This window comes from Crinia signifera, chromosome 5, assembly GCF_055691185.1.
Source record: "Crinia signifera chromosome 5, ASM5569118v1, whole genome shotgun sequence".
In the NCBI taxonomy this organism is placed as follows: domain Eukaryota; kingdom Metazoa; phylum Chordata; class Amphibia; order Anura; family Myobatrachidae; genus Crinia; species Crinia signifera.
In genome coordinates this window covers 83,708,859-83,724,488 of record NC_139221.1, presented here as the reverse complement: position 1 = coordinate 83,724,488, position 15,630 = coordinate 83,708,859, and the positions used below count along the sequence as shown (strand labels likewise).

The window sequence follows — 15,630 nt, the reverse complement described above, 5'->3', positions numbered from 1 at the left end:
CTCTTGGAGAAGCCTAGGGGTTCACATACTGTCCACCTTGCACTGTGAATGTTTATATGGTGTGCCCAATAAAAACATGAGAGCAAATAAGTGTTTCTGTGGTATTAGTTTAAGCAGATTGTGTTTGTCTATTGTTGTGACTTAGATAAAGATCAGAACACATTTTATGACCAATTTATGCAGAAATCCAGGTAATTAAAATGGGTTCACATACTTTTTCTTGCATCTGTGTATATATATATGTGTGTGCGTGCGTGCGTGCGTGTGTGTGTGTGTGTGTATGTGTGTGTATATATATATATATATATATATATATATATATATATATATATATATATGTATATATATATATATATATATATGAAAATGGAAAGTCCCTAACTGTCCGCGCCCTAGTAGTGAGTAGCAGCAACTCTGAAAGTCCCTGTTAGCCGGGACTCAAAACAGATAGAGATACAAAAAGGGAACAGAGTGCGCTTAGAGGTGAAGGTACACAACTTTTTTTTCCTCAGTTATAAAATTTATTCAATAAAAAGCCAACACTTCGGCTTATATAGCATACACAATACATATAGTCATTTTAACAATTGACGCAATGTACAATTTTCCAATACAACAGCAGGCCCAACGCATTTCGTCAGCTACGTGACTTCATCAGGGGCATTCGATGACTTAGTTGACACAGATACAGTTGCACTTTATGTAGTATCTCAAAAAAAAGGGTACAGAGAATGTTTTTTTTGCAGGAATATATGTTTCACCAGTTAACAGCGCTCTTGTTTAAACTGGCCCATACAAATAAACAGTATTATGTCCCAATAGCACTGAGTACACCCACTCAGTGGCAGATATCAACATCCAGGTCAGATAAGGCTGTGTGACCAGGAAGTAACCTCTAGTGTATCTGCCACTGAGTGGGTGTACTCAGTGCTATTGGGACATAATACTGTTTATTTGTATGGGCCAGTTTAAACAAGAGCGCTGTTAACTGGTGAAACATATATTCCTGCAAAAAAAACATTCTCTGTACCCTTTTTTTTTAGATACTACATAAAGTGCAACTGTATCTGTGTCAACTAAGTCATCGAATGCCCCTGATGAAGTCACGTAGCTGACGAAATGCGTTGGGCCTGCTGTTGTATTGGAAAATTGTACATTGCGTCAATTGTTAAAATGACTATATGTATTGTGTATGCTATATAAGCCGAAGTGTTGGCTTTTTATTGAATAAATTTTATAACTGAGGAAAAAAAAGTTGTGTACCTTCACCTCTAAGCGCACTCTGTTCCCTTTTTGTATATATATATATATATATATATATATATATGTGTGTGTGTGTGTATGTATGTATGTATGTATGTATATATATGTATGTATATATATATATATATATATATATATATATATATATATATATATATATATATTATATATTCATTTAGGAATAGGCGGCACTCACGGGTTTCTTAGTGAAAAAATGCAACCTTTATTGCATATCAGAGATCCGACATGTTTCGAGCCATCTGGCCCGTCCTCAGGGATCAAATACATAGTGCTACACACATGTTAAAATACTCACACACAGAGAGAAAATCCCACCCCACAATTACAATAAAACACACCTCACCTGTGGGGGGTCCGGCGTCTCCCGTCCTCATCGCCGCAGCACGGATCGCCATGTCGGATCTCTGATATGCAATAAAGGTTGCATTTTTTCAACCGTGCAGCAGGGTGTCAGCACTCACAGGTCTCTCTTCAACAGAAAAACAGGTCTCTCTTCAACAGAAAAACGATAAACAGACACGGCGGTCTTTAAACACAGAAAATTTGTTTAAGTGCTCCGCGCCCCAGAACTGCAGCACTGTAGACACCAGGGATTACCGGTCCCAAAAACACATGATCCAATTTGTACAAAGTGGTGAATACACTTGCGCTGTCTGCATGTAAATGATGGTCTGCCTTTCCCAGACGCCAATCAGTAGACGTTTCTCCACCAATTAAAAAAAAACAACAAAGACAAGGCAGAAATGGTCAGTATATATTGGATGATGAAAACCAAAGGGGATATCACCCCCTGCAACTGACCTCTCTGCCGTGCCCTATGGGCATATAAAGGTATCTTTAATACGGTCTATCCAGCCTCTTATTCCAATTGGATCAGAGCTCACCTTATATCAGTGCCCTATGGTCCTTAAAAGGTTTCTTTCACAGCAGTGGATGTCCCAATCATCAACGATCCAGGTGATTGAAAAAAGGCACTTTTATTCAGGTCACAATGGATTGACAGTACAATAAAAACGATAAAAACTTTAAAATAAAAGCTAAAAAAAAGCCAAGCACTACTGGGGTCCAAAGGAAGCAGCGTCCTTGCCACCTCTGCCTCACCCATACCTTGAAAAAGGGCTACAAGTTAAGCCCGAAACGCGTTGGTAGGAGGACCAATATCCAGGTACTTTGGGGATCCAGTGTCTATTTTTTCAACATCCCGCAGACACCCACTCTCTTCACTAACCCGGGTGAGGCAGAGGTGGCAAGGACGCTGCTTCCTTTGGACCCCAGTAGTGCTTGGCTTTTTTTGCAGGGGGTGATATCCCCTTTGGTTTTCATCATCCAATATATACTGACCATTTCTGCCTTGTCTTTGTTGTTGTTTTTTTAATTGGTGGAGAAACGTCTACTGATTGGCGTCTGGGAAAGGCAGACCATCATTTACATGCAGACAGCGCAAGTGTATTCACCACTTTGTACAGACACGGCGGTCTTTAAGTTTAAGCTTTTTTAAAAGTTTTTTTCTGTTGAAGAGAGACCTGTGAGTGCTGACACCCTGCTGCACTGTTCTATATTGGAGACATCTCCTAGCTCAGCACCCGGGCAAGCTGATACATACGAGCCACGTTGGAGTGCCATTACCGACAAATGTGTGTGTGTACGAGCACAACATGGTATATAGATGGCTCACTGGTACCTCATCAGAACGCTCCTTCAATCGCTCACAAAAATCACGGCCGTTCCGACGTACAAACAGCTCCACGTCTAGACACACTGTACACTCATCAAATAGTGACAGTGATTTCATAGTGGAATCGGATGCCCCAGACTCAAGAGGCCCTTTAGGCCCAGCTACCAACAAAAGAGCAACCACCAGAAAAGCAAGCGGCCGACCACCCGTAGGGGAGGCCAACACGCGAGGAGCAGCAAGAAAAGCAACCGCAACACCGAGTCAATAGTGTATAACCTATCTAAGCGAGAATTCACGGATACTAAAATGCAGGTGCTCAACCATGGGCTATCTTTTGTACCCACCACCAAGCACAATGACCTCAAGTGGAAAACCGAACTATACCGGTTTGGTCGCCATCTTAGATTGAAAGAATATTTTCAACAACAATCGTCCAATTCGTCCAACCCTGTACCTGCCCATCATGAGTTCCTGAAAAAACGTAGTGCCTCCACATTTGACCCTCCATCCCATAATGCGTCTATTGCTTCATATTTGAGGTTATTGGATGATTCCGTCTCCAGATACCACCTAGCACCCCATCCGACCCATGAGAATCTGAACAGATCTCAACAATCAGCCCTCAAACAGTTGGGAGAGTATAAAGATGTAACATTCAGACCAGCAGATAAGGGCGGTGGCCTCATCATTCAAGATTTATCTGAATATAAATCAGAAGCATATAGACAACTCAAGGATGAAATGACATATGAACTGTTATCAAGTGATCCTACTAACACGTACAAAGCTGAGATTGATAATATTCTGGTCAAGGCGGTGGAAGAAGGCCTTATTTCATCAAAGTTATGTGGGGCATTAACACAAAAATCCCCAAGGGTACCTATCTTTTACACGGTCCCTAAAATACACAAGTCCCTCTGCAATCCACCAGGACGTCCCATTATTAGCGCACCAGATTCCATCTATCATCCGATCTCACAGTTTTTGGACTCCATTGTCCAACCCATCATCATGCAACAGCCATCACATATTAAAGATACCACTGCATTCTTGAATGCCCTATCATCTCTTACATGGGTACCAGACGGGGCCAGACTAGTCACCATGGATGTGGCTAGTCTGTATACCAGCATTCCCCAAGAACATGGTCTAGCAGTGATGAAAACATTTCTGATGTCACAGACATTAGAACTGTTCATGAAACTGATGGAGTTAACACTCACAAAGAATTACTTTTTGTTTGACGGAAAGTTTTTTCGTCAAAAAACCGGGTGCGCGATGGGCAGCCCGATATCGCCATCTTTTGCGAACATTTATATGTTCCAAGAAGAACAGGAGATGTTCTTTACAGATCCAGTAACATCCAGTAAGATCCTCATCTTTAACAGATATATAGATGACCTGTTTATGGTATGGGACGGCAGTGAACTTGAATTACACCAACTAATCGAGAAGATCAACTCCAGGCCTTCAACCATCAAACTCACATACCAGCAATCCACCAGTGCTATTCATTTCCTTGATGTTATGGTCAAAATCTTCAACAACTCTATACAAACAGAACTATATGTCAAACCTACGGACAGGAACACGACCTTAAAATCTAATAGCTTCCATCCATTGGCCCTAAAAAAATCGTTAGCTAAGTCACAGATGATGAGGGCAGCCAGAATTACCAGTCAACCGAATCTACTACCAGAAGTTTTGGACACGTTTGTCACGAAGTTTGTGGAAAGAGGCTACCCACTAGAACAACTACTAAGTCAAAAAACAGAAGTGTTAAACATGGACAGGACCATGTTATTGGCCAAGTCCACAAAAGTGGCTATCAACAAAGATGATGAACCGATGCCATTCGTCACCAGATTAACGCCGGCCGGCAAAGTACTCCCTCGAGCAACTCGGGCTCTTTGGCCCATTGTCAAAACTGACAAACAATTAACTTGTTTCCAGAAAAAACGCCCGATGCTTTGTTACACTAGAGGGCGCAATATTAAGGATGTGATAGTACACACAGATATTACAGGCTTTGACCAAAATAGACCGGAGGCACAAATTAACATCCTCACTAAAACCAAAGGATGCTACAAATGCATTAAATGCACTACGTGCTCAGATATGATCACGGGTCCGGCTTTCATTCATCCAATGACAGGGAAGAGCTATAAGATCAACCACATCCTTAATTGTATGTCATCATACATTGTCTACACTATTGTATGCCCATGTGGGCTTGTATATGTAGGCAAAACAAACAGGCCCATGAGGGATCGCATGGCAAATCATCGGTCGTCAATCAAAAAAGCCCTAGCTGGTAGCTCCAAGAATACCGACCTACCAGTCGCGAAACACTTCGCTTTGGCCCGCCACAGACTCACAGACTTAAAGCACATGGCCATAGACCATGTGCCAGCTTCCATACGCCTTGGAGATAGAGAAGGAAAACTGTTACGGTTGGAAGCAACCTGGATCCATCGATTAAATTCGATAAAACCGCTTGGACTTAATGATAAACTGCCTCTTTCAGTTTTTTTATAAATTTTTCAGGTTTTTGTACCTTATGCACCCTGGACAACGTGCAGGTCACAGACATCCTGGGTTATCACGGTGTTGCATTAATTTCGATATTTTTGACTGGATGCCACTGTGCTTTTTGGATAGGGTCCATTCATATAGAGGTTCTAAGACCTCCATTTTTATCCCCTATGACCTCCACCCATTTAGATGCATAGCCAGTTATATATAGCTAATATAGCTTTAAAAATATTATGGTAAAATATATTATGGTAATAATTACTATTTCTGCCCTAACCGCTTTCTTCCCCATTTTTAATACTATTTTTTTCAGCCACCATATTAATTCACAGAGTATTTCATTATATTTGCTTCCCACCCATCATGATATTTTTTTTAGTCATGTCTTCATTATTTGCACTGTTTTACGTTATAGTTGTACTCATGTTTTAATATGTAACGCTCTTTCATTTCCAGCAGCCGGTCTGTCCCGCTACCAGGAAGTGTCTACCATCCAGCACAATACAGGGATATGCGTCTCACGTCATCTGCTTAAGGTATGGCTTGCGTTCCAAGCAGTATCCAGGAAGTGACGTGACGATACAGCCAGTTCCGGTGCTATGCGACACCGCTGAGAACGGGAAGCCCGCGCTGACTGATTGGAAGGAGGGGCGGTATCACTCACCTTACTTAAGGTAAGCCTTTGTACTGTACACTTGTTCACTACTTTATATCACCTTGACAAAGAGGCGTAAGCCTCGAAACGTTGGTGTCCTGACTTAATACAAAATCACTTTAAGAAGACCTCGGAGTGCCGCCTATTTCTTGTGTGTCGATATCGTTTATGCCTGGAAGGCACCGGGGCTGCTGTCAGGAGGGGAGAGTGCCGGACCGCACACCACAGCCTATATATATATATATATATATATATATATATATATATATATATATATATATATATATATATATATATATATATATATATATATATATATATATATATATATATCTTGTTTCCTAGCACGGTTCCCACGATTTTGATTGTATTGATCGGGTCGAAAAATTGCGTCCATCGCATGCGATCGACGCGATTTTTACATTGGAATCAATGTAAAATGGTCCCTGAGACCCAATTTGACATTGATTTCAATGTAAAAAGCCCCCAAACCCCCCCATTTTAATAGCAAACCACCCCTGATGGGTGCAATTGTGATTTTATATAGTGTGGCGAGCGCAGCGAGCCACCGAGCCCGAAGCGTGGCAAGCGCAGCGATCCCCGCGAGGGGACGCGCATAACTTCACAGGTATACGCATCCCCTCGCGGGGCTTGCTGCGCTCGCCACGCTTCGTGCTCAGTGGCTTGCTGCACACTATATAAAATCAACTCCTCGCCGACATGGATAGTGGGGGTATGAAAAGGTCAGAGGACGCTTACCGCCGCCCCTCGCGGGCTCGCTGTGCTCGCCACGCTTTGGGTTGTCGTCAATAGTGGGGTGGCGTTAACAATGCGGGGGCATTAACCATACTTTATAACCATATACAATGAGAAATTGGCCATATTGTGCCATTTCTCATTGTTACCTATGTAAAATCTGGTTGATCGCGTCGATCGCATCGCGGCCCATTATAATGGGCCGCGATCAACCCGATTTTAACTTTAAAAATCATTTAACATTATTCTCTATGGGAAAATCGCGTTTATCGCGTCGGTCGCATCGCGGCCCATTATAATGGGCCGCGATGGACCCGATCAACGCGATTTTCTCTTTTACCGGCAAATACACTGGTGATTGAAAGAAAATCGGGTCCATCGCGTCGATCGCATGCCTTAAGTACCTTAAACTTAAGGCATGCGATTAACCCGATATTTAGCGGTCCTATGCCGTTACAAAGTTACCTCCGTCATCAGGGACACAAAGCATATAACATACACAGGCAATAAATACCTAACATAATGACATAGACACGCCCCCCATGTCCCACCCGATTGGCTGGCCTCATACCCCCCCAGGTACAGAACCCGCCACACCCCTGTATCACAGATCCCCATCAGACGCAGGACACCCGGAACACAGTGAGCAGGGGCACCAGCCACTCACACTGACCTGCGCTTCCGCCCACGTGACCGGCATATCCCGCCGTCTGATTGGTCTGACCAGATGCGTGTCATCGCCCTGCACCAGGAAGCAGGAGAGCCAGGCCAAAACGGTTTCTATGGAAACGAAGACACATAATAAAACCATGATGTATATAACAATAAAAACGTATTAAAATCAATTGAATGTGAAGCGCAACATCTCATTAACCTAAGCATAATCTATTAACATCAATTAGCATCAATTATAAGTTATAATTCATAACATTAAATAACCTTGAAGATAGGTTTATAATATAGTCAATAAAGCCAAGCAGTTATATAGATGTACCTGAACAACAATATGGCATGAATATTAGCCTGATAAACAAAATACAGTGTACCATATAAATTCATATCAATTCTCAACACGAGATACAATGCACTAGCATAATCATTAGTATAGGCATGATGGGGAAACAAGCAGAAAATATTCAAAAATATATTTATAATCGGGTAATAAATCCCAGTCAGTCAAAGAAAACACTGGAGCCCCAGCGTTTCATTTAGACCACCTGGGGACATGGTTCCCAATGAAAAGATCCATCGACTTTCCTTATGAAGTAAGATCTTGTTCCTCTTACCCCCTCTAATTAGGGGTGGAACATGATCTATGATCATAGTACGAACATCCGTTGCTCTTTACAATTGTAGACAGTGATAAAACAAACTGGGTAACAACAGACTTGGAGGTAAGAGGGCCCTGCTGCAAGTTTACAATCTATAGAAATATAGATAGACAGATAATATTTATATGTTTTCGGTAAATTATCTAATTAAGAAATGTAGGTGATACAGATAGGAATACAGACATCATGGTAAATGTATTTGTTAATTAAAAGCACATGTATAACTTGTGTCTCCATGTACATACTATATTACAGTTAATGGGGCCTACACATAGTGAAGTCAGGCCATTTTCTGAGCAATCTCGCTAGATCGCTGTGTGGCCCTGTGCAACGCTATTTTCAAAATATATTTATTGGGTTTTTTCGTTGGATAAATCAAGTTAATCATCGGGGTCAGGGCCAGTGTTCTCAGCGGAGAACACTGGCCCAGAAATATCAATCTGCACACAGCACTGGCACATCGCTGTATGCTGAGTGATCTTGCTGAGCAATCTAGTATCGCTCAAACTGCTCAGCAGGGTCGCTGCGTGTGGAAGTCCCATTACACCTGAACAACCCATGACTAAGTGGACATAATTATAAGATGCTTTTACCTGCTAACATGTATAGCATTGTTTAGCTCAAGACCAGTGCAATACATTTTATTCAAGATTTTAAAAAGTGAAATTGGACTTACTGTAGGGCCAAGTATGTTAACTTGTACTATTTAGTCACTTAAATTTTTGTGTAGTTTAAAAAATATATAAGAATGGTAAGGTTAAACAGTTTGGGTTTGTATATAAGCTGGGTACACACTCTATGATTTGTCGTGCAGAAGATAAAAAAAATGTTTAATTTGTGTGAATATTAACTTTGCTTGCGACCTATTGTCACATTAGGACTTTTTCGGAGGTGGACACAATTGCCATCTGCATTCTTGTACGTAGCAGATCTGCAAAAATGTGGTAATGCCATAGCCCCAAGTATTTGTACAGAGCCCCTCCCTGGCAGCTTTACTGTTCCGCCCACTGAGAATACGGATGCACCATCGGTTCTCTGACTGTCAGATCTCCCCCAATCCTGCTTGCACTAATTAAACAGTCCATCATTTACAAATAGGGGTCCCTCATTTCCAAATGATGGGACCTCTTAGTACTTATCATGTGCTCATCATAATAATCGGTCCCCTATTATTGCATATGGTACTAATTGGTCCAATCCTGGTCTGTATGGCCCATACTTTCTTTGTGAATAAACCTCCTGAAACTGTAGGTAGGGTGTTCTCATGGCAAATACAGTTATTGCACAAAAAGAAGAGTGTATTGGTAAGTAGGAGTGCCAGGCAGCCTACGGTGGGTACACCACAAGAGAAATTGCAAGAACAGACAGGGATGTGAGTGTTCCCTCCGATGATGCCTTAAATAAGCAAGAGAAAAGGAATACAACCCTATAAATAGGGAGTGGTCCTCTTCTCCGTGTTCAGACAACTCAATGAATAATGCCAAGCAAGTACCGCACAATCCTCCTGAGGAGTGGGCGTCTCCTCTTCTCCAGTAAATGGACAAAGCACAGTGGTATCCTTAATCCACAGGAATAATGCCAATAGGAATCCCAAAGTGTTAACTCAGATGGGTACCCAAAAAGCAACATAAAAGTATATGGTGCAATACCCCTTTATTTTATACAGACACATATACATTAAAATTGGGACATAAGGTAAAGAATGGGCAATTACCCAGATGGTGGAGAACTGGGGTGAGCAGCTCTCATATGCGCTAAAAGATGAGGCGTTACCCGAGGTAAAACCTCCATAGTCAGGCAAAGCAGGAAATTGGTCCAAAGTCCACTAGACGTCCCATCCAGAAATGACTAAATGCTCCAAACGCATTTTTGACCGTCACCACCGTCTTTTTCTAGGAGAGTGCCTCTAGTCACACTAAGAATGGGTTTTAAGCTAACATCAGCCAATCCTAAACAATGCATAAATGATTGATCCTACACATAGCCAATGGGAACATCCAACAGTCAATCCAGAATGTCCAATTGAATACAGACATACAGAGACGGGAGGAGAGAGTGACACTATCTTCTGATGATAGGTAGAGACACCGCAATCTGGACGGTGCATGCCCCATTCCACCACGCATCAGTTTTCCGGAGTACTTAATGTGCCAACCGGAACTTGCGTCAGGCTCCGTCATTCTGACTTCCGCCTGAGCTTTGCCGCGCGTCATTGTGGCATGGAGTTCACCGGAAGTTGATCAATTTTTTCCGCCCTTCTCCAAAGACTCCCTCAGTTGGAAACCCGCCGGAAGTAGGTTAGATTATCTTCCGTCTGTAAAACTCCGGGGGCCATCTTGGTTGAGGAGCGGATGATATACAATATGCACTGGACATTTCTCAAGTCCATTCTGATAGATAGTGACCATCCTCAAAAAGATAATAATAAAATATACAATAAATACACAATAGATAATAGATAAAATTTATAATAAATTAATAAGCATGATAGAGTAAAAACAGGGGAAGAATCATAAAAACCATTTAATCTCAAAATCTAAGTTAAGGCCACCCAGAACAAGAGTATTGAAATTATAGATGCACCGCATCTCTTCCCTGGCCAGAGTGCTTACAGTATTTCTATTCCTTAGATTCCCCTCTACATGTTTAATTCCAAAAAACCTTAAAATATGTTTACCCGAGGAATTATGCTTAACTTTAAAATGATGGGACAAGGAGTGGAAATCCAACCACTTTTTTATATTATTCAAAGGTTCCACCAGTCGGACTTTCAGAGGTCTGGAGGTGCGACCTATGTAAAAGGTTGCAAGTACATTCCACCACATATATAACATTTTTAGTATTACAGGATATGAAATCATCAATAGTGACAGATACCCCATTTACGGTGGGGGTGGTGACTTTAGAGATACCCTGACTGTCTATTTCTCGACACCCTTTGCATACTCCACACCTGTGGAATACCTTAGTGAGAATTTTACCTCTGGGTTGAGAGGGAGGAAGGAAACTGCAAACAACTTTGTTTTTAATGGTAGGGGCCCTCCTATAATTAAACTTTTCAAAATTCCCCAATTTTTTCAGAAGGATCCTTCTAAAATTTTATGCTGGGCGTTATAACCCATGATGAAAGCTAGTGTATAATCATCCGTACTGGGTTTAGAAACTGCATCACTCAGAAGGTCCTTTCTATCTATCACACTGGTATCGTTCATTTTCTTTTCAATAAAAACAGAATCATAACCGCTGTTTAAAAAGTTCTTAGCCATTTTGTTAGATTGTTCACAGAAAACAGTGTCTTCTGTACAGTTACTTCTTAGGGGGATATTCAATCTCCGTCGAGCATCTCCCGTGGGGGAGATGCTCGACGGGCCCAATTCAATGCTGTCTTCCCCGACAGCATTGAACAGGGTTTCCTGGCAGAACGAGCCCGACATCTCTAGCTGTCGGGCTCGTTCTGCCAAGAACAGCCGGGAAGTGACGAGCTGCCGGCTGCATCTCGTCACTTCCCGGCCGCAACTCGCAGCCACGCCCCCTTTTCACTCCCCGGCAGGCGGGACATTGAATCCCGCCTGCGTGTTCTCGGTCGAGCTGACCGAGAACGGGACTGGGTCACGACGGGCGAGCAAGCTCGCCTGCCGTGACCTGAAGATTGAATATCCCCCTGAGTCTTTTAAACTGTCCAGCAGGGATTGCGTCTAGCCATTGGGCATGATGACAACTGTCTCGCTGTATGTAGGACTGTGAGTCCGTAGGTTTGGTGAAAGTCCTAGTTTTAATGGTCTCATTCTCAATAAAAATGGTTAAATCTAAAAAAATCTATAGTTGTTTTATTGAACTGCTCACCACAGTTCTCCACCATCTGGGTAATTGGCCATTCTTTACCTTATGTCCCAATTTCAATGTATATGTGTCTGTATAAAATAAAGTGGTATTGCACCATATACTTTTATTTTGCTTTTTTTGGGTACCCAGAGTTAACACTTTGGGATTCCTGTTGGCATCATTCCTGTGGATTAAGGATACCACGGTGCTTTGTCCATTTACTGGAGAAGAGGAGACGCCCACTCCTCAGGAGGAACGTGCGGTATTTGCTTGGCATTATTCATTGAGTTGTCTGAACACGGAGAAGAGGACCGCTCCCTATTTATAGGGTTGTATTCCTTTTCTCTTGCTTATTTAAGGCACAATCAGAGGGAACACTCACATCCCTGTCTGTTAAATACAGTTATTGTTATCTATCTTCTATGCAATATACAAGTCTGCAGATCCTGTTTCTATGGGTGTGTGGCAGTGTTACTGCCTCATACCCTCACTGTCTCTGCACCTCAGAATTTTCAAACCAAACTGTGTCCGGACTGTAACACAGGACGCTACGATACAGAGTTGGGTAAGATGGTATAACTTCAAATGTATAGAATATGATCTGCACTTGTAGTGTTCAGCAGCTCTGTACACAGAATCAAAGGTAAAAAATAAAGCGGTATATTGTGGGTGATGTGCATATGATGTTGTGTAATTAAAACTTCAAAAAATAAAAAAAAAAGAGGTACACACCAATGAAAAGGATGAAGAGTGGAGGTATACAGAAAGTGATAGGAGTCTACAATGAGAAATGGGACAGTAGGAAAAGGAAGCAATAATGTGTACAGTCTCCTATGACTATATTCCCTACCACATATAAATGCACACACATTCATTGTAGGGTTCATTTTGTTGGCAGCCAATGAACCTACCAGTATATTTTTGGATTGTGGGAGGAAACTGGAGTACTCAGAGGAAATCCAAGCAAGCTTGGGGAGAATATACAAACTCTGCACAGTTAGGGCTATGGTGGGAATTAAACCCATGACCTCAGTACTGTGAGGTACTTTTCTTGGGTCACCTCCACCTAAGCCATATGAAAAAGGTAAAGTTATTTGGATTTGAAAAGGGACAATGTGGGCGACTCAGGATGAAACCACACCTGAAGGTACAGGTATTTTAAGTGACTGGGTATGCAACCCCTAAAGGTCATAATACACCAGGTGGACATGGAAAAATGGTCCGTACAAGCAAAATTTCGACACTGAAATGGTCAATACATGTAAAGGTCAACATGAGTTTAAAAAAAAAAAATTTTTTGTGACTTTGTAGCACTTGAACCTCCAATTAGAGTAGTGCATACCCTCTCATGGCTCTCTATTCTTCCGGCCTGGTGCTTCATTGCGCTCAGCAGACTTTACCATTCCCATTCACAGTCCTTAATTTAGACCTAATCGAAATCACCTTTCTTTTCACAAATGGACAAAAGCATCCATACACTAGTGCGTTTTGGCATGTGAGAAATCAGGTGTGAGTGTGCCAAATCGTTTGACATATGAATCGACCTGATCGGATCAAAGTCGGAGGTCAGACGTGCTGCACATAAGATAAAGCATATGTGCAGTCGTGAGGTGCAAATCTTGGGTGATTTTTAGCACCGGCAATGTTTTGCATCTGTTATCCCCTGAACTACCCTGGAGTCCTTTTACATGCATTAAATCACATGTAAAAAATTGCACATAAAGTGCCAAGTTGGATGTGAAGACTTCCGGGGAGCTGCCGGGGTAGATCAAGGGATATGTGGTCCAAATTGAGTGAGCCACAAGTCTGACAAGTGCAGGAAGAGTTAGATTTGGGAGGGGTGTGTTCAAACTGAAAAATAAATTGCAGTGTAAAAATAAAGCAGCCAGTATTTTTACCCTGCACAGAAACAAACTAACTCACCCAAATGTAACTCTCTGCACATATTTCATTTGCCTCACCTACAGTGCACGTGGTTTTGCCTAATTGAGAAAGAATTTGCTTTTGCAATCAACTCTGAATCACATCGTTAATGATATCATTATCACACATACTGTATCATTTATCAATATCTTCTAGTGTGTAGCACCTTTATTAGTTTAACTTCTATATTAGATATAGCATGTACAATAATGAAACTTTGAATAAACCATCAGGGCTACTCACCTTAAAACTACCTAATCTAGCAGGAAAGATCCAGTGGTTGCGATTGAAAGCCTTAGAACTGCTGCTATGGTGAAATCCAAGTTGCAGCGGAGATGAATGACAAAGCTTTCAGCCTTATAGAAGAGCTAGGACCGTCCTAAATACAGCAAATAATACTGGCATTAGGACAGGGACTTCACCACACCAAAGTACTAGTATAGTTTAGGATCCTATCGAAGTACTGGAATAGTTTGCTACCTTGTACAAACATGCACAAACACTTGCCTCTGTGTTTGTGCATGTGTGAGAGAAAGAGATGTAGTTTCGCTCACTGCCAACAGATGGCAGTGTTTCCTAGACACACGGACAATAGACATATATATATAGATGATAAAACCCATTAAATTAAATATTTCAAGGATGTCTCAGTAAAAAGAACAATGGCCATAATCCTATTCAGTGCAATCCTTTTTCGGACAATAAAAAGTACCTTATAACATGATTTTTGACCAGTGGTCATTATCACGCTATCCAATTATAGGCCTTTTTTATTGGCTATTAATAGGCTCACAATTGTGCGATAGCACATGGGAACCGTGATAAGATCCCGATCCAATGTGTTATCATGGCTCCGAGAGCTGCTTATCGCAGATTATGCTTCAGGTGTCTGAGGCTTCCAAAGCATGATGCCCAATATGTGTCACGTATTGGAGCTAATTGGATAGACCTGCCCTAATCCATTAGCTTCAGTATATTACCATAGCTAATTGGATACCAGCCAATGAAAGAATAAGATATCTGGGACATTACAGTATAGTATAATGCAACTCTTATGGTACCCTAATATAGCATTAAATGTTGGGTACCACATAATTTTCTATCGTTATGGTCACAAGCATTCTTAAAAGATAGCCGATCTTTGCCTCTCTTTTCATTGACAGAATGTGCGACAAAGTAATCTTCTGTTGAGCAGTCATTAGAAGCCTTAACGACATAAGCAGTAGGATGCATGTCTATCTTGTCATGCAAATCGCTCATTTCTTTTATTGGACAGATTGCCGGACTGTCAGGCTTTGTAAGAAGTTTCATTTATGGATTCATGGGTTACGTATCTATTCTTCAGGGCTTACCTAAAACAAATAATACTCAGTTTCTGTCATGTTGCTACAAAGTACAAACAAGAAAATAAGAGAAGGGTCAGCACACTTAACTCCAGATTAGAAATCTCTGTCTCTAAATCCTTTATCTGTTGCAGCTCTATCTTTTCTGATACAGAGGGTCAGAAATTGTAACTTTATACTTTCAGCAGGATTAATGTCCTTGTCTGTTTATTTTTCCGAGGCACTGTAACTCAGCCCCAGCACTTTTGTAGAAGTTCTTCATCTTTTTTTTTTTGCAAATGCTGACAGAGTACTTTATTCAAAGCC

The 15,630-nt window shown here is 41.5% G+C and overlaps 1 protein-coding gene across 5 annotated transcripts in view; it reads left to right on the top strand.

Annotated features, from left to right (window-relative positions):
- Nucleotides 1-15,630, top strand: part of METTL4 (methyltransferase 4, N6-adenosine) — a 212,860-nt gene that overhangs the window by 97,821 nt on the left and 99,409 nt on the right. Inside the window, exon 8 of one of the 5 annotated variants that reach the window (XM_083187564.1) lies at nt 5,951-6,081. The exons of the other annotated variants lie outside the window; for them this stretch is intronic. Within the exon in view, the coding sequence (XP_083043690.1) occupies nt 5,951-6,066 (116 nt within the window). The 3' untranslated portion in view covers nt 6,067-6,081. Of the gene's footprint in view, nt 1-5,950; nt 6,082-15,630 lie in introns of those variants that run through there. 5 annotated transcript variants of the gene reach the window in all.